Source organism: Pseudopipra pipra, chromosome 13 (genome assembly GCF_036250125.1).
Source record: "Pseudopipra pipra isolate bDixPip1 chromosome 13, bDixPip1.hap1, whole genome shotgun sequence".
NCBI lineage: Eukaryota > Metazoa > Chordata > Aves > Passeriformes > Pipridae > Pseudopipra > Pseudopipra pipra.
Window position 1 is genome coordinate 20074870 of NC_087561.1, and position 6000 is coordinate 20080869.

The 6000-nt window shown below is 54.9% G+C and overlaps 1 protein-coding gene across 1 annotated transcript in view; it reads left to right on the forward strand.

Annotated features, from left to right (window-relative positions):
- Positions 1 to 3629, forward strand: part of ZNF185 (zinc finger protein 185 with LIM domain) — a 40461-nt gene extending 36832 nt beyond the window's left edge. The window contains 5 exon segments of the mRNA XM_064670310.1: positions 400 to 468; positions 1999 to 2079; positions 2863 to 2965; positions 3532 to 3562; positions 3565 to 3629. Coding sequence (XP_064526380.1) covers positions 400 to 468; positions 1999 to 2079; positions 2863 to 2965; positions 3532 to 3562; positions 3565 to 3629 — 349 coding nt within the window.
- Positions 3630 to 6000: the final 2371 nt, after the last annotated feature.

Consider the following 6000-nt stretch of genomic DNA (forward strand, 5'->3'; position numbering starts at 1 on the left):
GCGCTGGCTGAAAACCCTGGGGGTACTCCAGAGGCGGAGCAGCGCCGGGAAGCAGCGCTGTGCCAGTCGGTGCCCGCGGGCAGAACCGCGAGCGCTCTCCGCGCTCACTGTGTGCATAATCCTGACACGAGCTGGGGAGGACTTATCCCTGCAAAACCGGCGGATAACTGGATGAAAGGGTTACATTATGCATCCCATTCTTCCTAATTAACTTGATTTGTTTTGGTGGGGTAATTAGAGGAGTGTATTAGGTGTTCTTTAGCAACAATGCTCGCTCTCCGGGATTTATCCCGGGACAGCAGCATCCCGTCCCGTGTCCCGGCACACACACACACACGCGTGGTCTCTCATTAGCTCCACTCTTTTCTCATGCAAATGCTTCCCGTTCTGGTTCCTTAGGAGAGGGATCCTCTTTGTGAAGGAGTACGTGAACACCGGCGGCTTTCCAGCCTCCCCACGCTACGGAAGGTACGAGGAGCGGCCGGGGGGGACACTCGTGTGTCCCCCACGTGTCACACACTTGTGTCCCCCACGTGTCACACACTTGTGTCACACACGTGTCACACACTTGTGTCCCCCACGTGTCACACACTTGTGTCACACACACGCGTGCCCGGCCCAGCACAGAGGTCCGCAGTTAATTAGCCCTGTTAATTGGGGAGCAGACTTTTGCTGGGTGAGGACCCGTTGTGACAACTCATCCCTCTGTCCCGCCGCTCCCAGGGGGCAGGGAAGCTCCCCTCGGAGCGGGATGGTCTCTGAGGTGGATGCAAACACCGCCCTGCAGGTTTTCAGGCTGCATGTTTGGCCACCGTGAGGCTTCACCAGGCACCTGAACACGTAAACAAAGGGTTGGAAGTGGTGAGCAAAACGTGGAGGTTGGGGGTTCTCGCTCAAAAAAAGTTATTTTTTGAGATTAAAAAAGTTAAATTAGGCCGTTTTTGAGCTTAAATCTTCAGTCTTCTGTGTTCTGCTTGAAGGTAACTGAGTGAAGCTGCTCCAGACTGGCAGCAGCGTGGCCCAGAGCAGGGTTTGGCCCCATGGAAATCATCCTTCCAGTGCTGTGGCACCAGTTAACCCCAGTCTGATGCTTCCCCGCTGGCACTGAGCCTCCCTCAGCGCTGTGCTGGCATTCCTGGGGGAGCTGATTACAGCCTGGAAATCTCCAGCCTGTCCTGGAGCTCAGCAAAGCTGCTGTCAGCAGCCCAAGATAAGCCAAATATCCAGGAAAGCCAGGCAGGGAGGGAACACTCAGCTGGGTGAGACTAGGGATGTGCTCCCTGCCTTTTCCTGCAGGATAGGGCAGGGTTTGGGAGTTCAGTGAGCAATGAAAACAGGTCCTATTTCCAGAGAACATCCAGAGGAGTGTTGCTGGTGAGTGTTTTGGAGGCAGGATTTCACAGCTTTGCTGGTCCAGCCACCGGTGCAGGATTTTGCCAGTGGAAAATATGCTCCCCCTCTTTGTATCCCTGCTCCCAGCCCACCTAATCCTGCCTTTTCTGACATTTTAATGAGATAACCTGGTTGGTGGGTGGTCTGATGGCTGGCAAGGGGTGGGAGCATGGGGTTGGGAATATACTGGAGAAGGGAGAGAGCAGAGGGAGCTTGCACTGCCCAAGTTTTTGGCTCTTCTCAGCCCCTTCCTTAGAGTGGGACCCACTCCTGGAGTGGGACCCCCAGCACGGGCTGCCTGACTCTCTGACCAGCCCTGGAAAGGCATTTCCCTGATGGAAAGGGTAACACTAAATGATGGAGCAGGGAAAGAAACTGCTTCCTCCTGCTCCCTCCCTCCTCCAGGATGTTCCCAATGTCCCTTAGAGGTGCAGAGTTGTAATTAAAGGTGATTAAATGTCCTTCCTCGTGTCCTATGCTGACCTGCTGGGAAGGAAACTTGGGGAGCTTCTCCCCAAGGAACAGGTGCTGGGACATTCCAGATCCCTGCATTCATGATTCATGATTCCAGCTGAGATTCTCTTCCTGTGTTTTCTCCATCTCCAGTGGCAGCCTTGTGGATCTGACTGATGTGGGCAGAGCCAGCTACAGCCACCACAGTTACCTGTCCAGTGCTCCCCTGCACAGGTAGGACAGGTCGGGGCTGCCTTGGGGGGCTCAGCAAACCCTGACCCAGAAATGACTGGAAGGGTTTGATTTTCTGAGGATATTGGAGGGGGGGTTTGGTGGAACAGCAGCATGGAGGGATCTTTGGAAAATACAGTGACATTGCCTTGAAGTCAGAGAGGCCAGAGGAGGCCAGGAAGGTGATCAGAGGGATGGAGCAGCACTGCTGGGAGGAAAGGTTGAGAGAGTTGGGATTGTTCAGCCTGGAGAAGAGAAGCTTTGGGGTGACCGAATTGTGGCCTGCCAGGACCTGAAAGGAGCCTGCAAGAAAGATGGAGGGAGACTATCTCCAAGGGCCTGAAGTGACAGGACACAGGGAATGGCTTCAAACTGACAGAGAGTAGGTTTAGATGGGATATTAGGAGGAAATTCTTCCCTGTGAGGATGGGAGGCCCTGGCACAGGTTGGGCAGAGAAGCTGTGGCTGCCCCTGGATCCCTGGAAGTGTCCAAGGCCAGGTTGGACAGGGCTTGGAGCAATCTGGCTGGTGGAGGTGGAGGTGGGAGGTGACCTTGCCCACGGGAGGAGGGTAGAAGGAGATGAGCTTTAAGGTCCCTCCCAACCCAAACCACTCCGTGATTCTAAGACCTGTCCTGCACCCCTGGACAGCACCTGTCCCTCTGTACCATCACTTGACACATGTGGGAGCTGGTTGCTCACAGGGGTTGGTAAAAGCCTCTGCCACCAGTGCTGGGAGTGGAACCAGCTGGTGTTGCAGAGGAATCCATCCTTCTGTCCTGCCCAGGTCCAGTGACCCCGTGTGCAGCTACTGCAGCCGCGAGATCCGAGACTGCCCCAAGATCATCATAGAGCACCTGAACATCCACTGCCACGAGTACTGCTTCAGGGTAAACCTCTCTGCTGCTTCCCTGAGCTGCTGGCAATGGAGGGGGAGGGAGGATATTGGTGCAAATTCCATCCTCAGGCTTTCAGAGTGATGGATCCAGCGTGTGCCAAATGCTCGCGTCGTGTCGGGGCAAACGAAGTTGGGCAGTCCCGGGTGTTGGTTGCATCCCACAAGTTTTTCAGGGGCTGGAATAAATGTGTGTTAGAACAAGGAGGATTCTTTATCATTAGCAGCACACTCAGGACACCCTCATGTCGCTGTCCCTGGGGCAGACTTGCTGCTTTGTGCCTCTGTGCCCCAACACAGGGCTGGCTGCAGCCTCAAAGCTTGCAAAGTTTACAGGAAAGTCTGTGGGGATGGGGAGGGGTGGGAGGAGGAGGGATGGGAGGGTGGGAGGAGGAGGGATGGGGAGGGTGGAGGAGGAGGCCTCCAGGTCCATTTGCTGTTCAGCCTCAAGGGTCACACCCTCAGCCCCTTATAAAACAATGCAGAGATTGTTCTCTCCCTGCTGTCATTACTGTGTGGGGCTTTGGTTGCTGTCTGACTTCCTTGTTTTCCCTTTGGCAGTGTGGAATTTGCCACAAAGCAATGGGAGATCTCCTGATAAAATATTCATCCACCGGGACATTGTGCACTGCGACAAATGCTACGAGAAACTCTTCTAGGTGAGTTTGCAGTGCCCCTTTCTGGGGTCAGCAGGGTGTGGAGCTCAGGGTTCCCTGACTGAAGGGCATTTCAACCCTGGAAGGTCCATGCTGGGATCTTCCTGTGGCCCTTCAGTGGGAAGCAGTGACCTTGTTGCAGAATTACACTCGAGCTGGTCCTGGGGGGTGTTAGTTGGAGCCAGAATCTTGGTGACAAACGCTTCCCGGGGTGACAGGCAGGGGCTGGCTCGAGTGATGACTGAAGTGTCCCTCAGAGGTAGAAAGTCCTCTTGGGAGATGATTAAAGGTCCCTCCCTGTGTCCTGGACTGACCTGCTGCGGGGGGTTTGGAGCTGTAACATTCCTCTGACAGGGAGCAGCACTTCGGTGGCAGGTGCAGCCACTCCTTTGGGTAAAGATCCTTTGAGAGGAAAACCTTTGGGAAAACTGGAGCTGGACACTGCCAACAGATCAGTGGGCTGGACATGTTTGGTTTTGTCTGATTAGCTGGAAGGGGCAGGAGGCACCATGGCAGCTCCTGCACTGGGTTGTAGAGGCCTCCTGTCCTGCTGCTGCTGAGAGGAGGAGGAGGAGGGAAAGGGGCTCCTGCCTCACTGCTCCTTGTTTCCTTGTAATGTGATGTGACTGGTGAGCCCATCCCTGCCCCACTGACCTCCATTCACCCTGCTCCATGTGCTCACCTGCTCCTTTTCTGCTTCCAGGGTTCTGCAGAGCTGGAAGGCAGCCATGGAAGTCCACAGCAGCACCAATATAGCTGGCAGCTCCTGACTGGCCAAGATAGCAGAATTCCTGCTCCTGCTTTCCTCCAGTTCTTTCCCTCTCGCTGCCCCCTGGCCATGAGTGAGTGCAACACCCTGTCACTGTCCCCTGCACGGAGACAATGATGGGAATGAGACAAGGCAGCCTCATCCTCAAGATCTGGTTTTCCAAAGTCTGGGAATCAGGCAGAGCTCCTCAGGTTTCTGGGAGCTCATTGCCACGGGCCTTTCCTGGTTCTATTTTCCTTCTTTCCCATGTGCAGCCGGGCTGTGGGAGCTGGCACATGGGCACCGGGAGCCTTCAACACTAAATTTGGATTCTTGGAAGGGTTTGAATTTAGTTCTTAGCAAAAGCCTATTTCTACTTCTTTCACCCCCAAATTCAGCCTAGGAATAGCTTCTGCCTGATTTCCATTTGCTTTCCATGGGCTTCCAGGAGCACTGGCAGGCTGGCTCTACTCTAATTGTGTGTCAGCTTTAATTCCTCTTCTGCCTCCTCAAGTGCTGCCAGTTTGGGAAGATAACACTGTCCTTCCCCTGCTCCTTTAACCCAGCTCTGAGGGCAGGTGTCTCACGTGCCAGAGAAGGGGCATCTCCATTCCCTCTCCCAAAGAGAGCTCCACTGAAATCCCAGTGTCCCCCCACTCCTCCCAAGGCTTTGCCCAGTGCCCCTCATCGCTGTGAATTATTTACAGCACAAATGCTTACTCACAGAATTGAACTTCCACTCACAGAAATCAGAATTGTGTCCTTTTAGCTCTTAATTCAGAGGCGGAATGCTGGATGCCAAATCCTGAAAGTCAGCCTCTGTGTTTTAAAAGTGTCCAGACTTACTGTTTTCTCGTGGAAGCATCGGGAAGCAGAGAATCCCAGAATGGTTTGGGTGGAAGGGACCTTAAAGCCCATCCAGTTCCACTCCCTGCCAGGGGCAAGGACACCTTCCACTAGACCAGGTGGACACAGACCTGGCCTTGGACACTTCCAGGGAAGCTTCTCTGAGCAACCTGTGCCAGGGCCTCCCCACCCTCCCAGGGAAGAATGTGTGGAAACCACATCCAGAAGTTCCTTACTGGGACCAGTCCCGGGGGTGGGGGTGGACTGGTGCAGCCCCTGCTCCGCCAGGGTTGGGGGGGGGATTGTTTAAAGTACCAAAGCAGAAGATAAGCTGCAGAAGGAATGTGTTCCTGGATGGTTGCAGCGTTCCTGCCAGCCTTACAAGGAGCAGGAGCTGTCCATGTTGTGCAGTCTCCCCCCAGCTCCGTGTCTCCTGCAGGAATTGTCTCCCCTCAGCTCTAATAAACAGCCTCAGCTCTCGTGTCCCTCCCTGCCCTGTGTCTCGTGTCACATCTCCTGGCAGTGCCATTTGTGCTCCTTGGTGGCCCATCCCAGCAGTCACCCAAGGCTCTGCTGGAGGAGCAGCAGGAGCGCCAGGCAGGGCGTCCTCAAAGCTGGGCTGGGCTCGGCAAATCCGGCTGCTCTTCTCCACAGATTTCAGTTGGCTGGTTGTCCCAAAAACCTGGGATTTCCTGGGAAAGGGAGCCCTGATCCCCAGTGCTCTGTGTTTGGGAGCTGGGGGAGCTGGGGGGGCTCATCCTGGAGAAAAGGAGGCTCAGA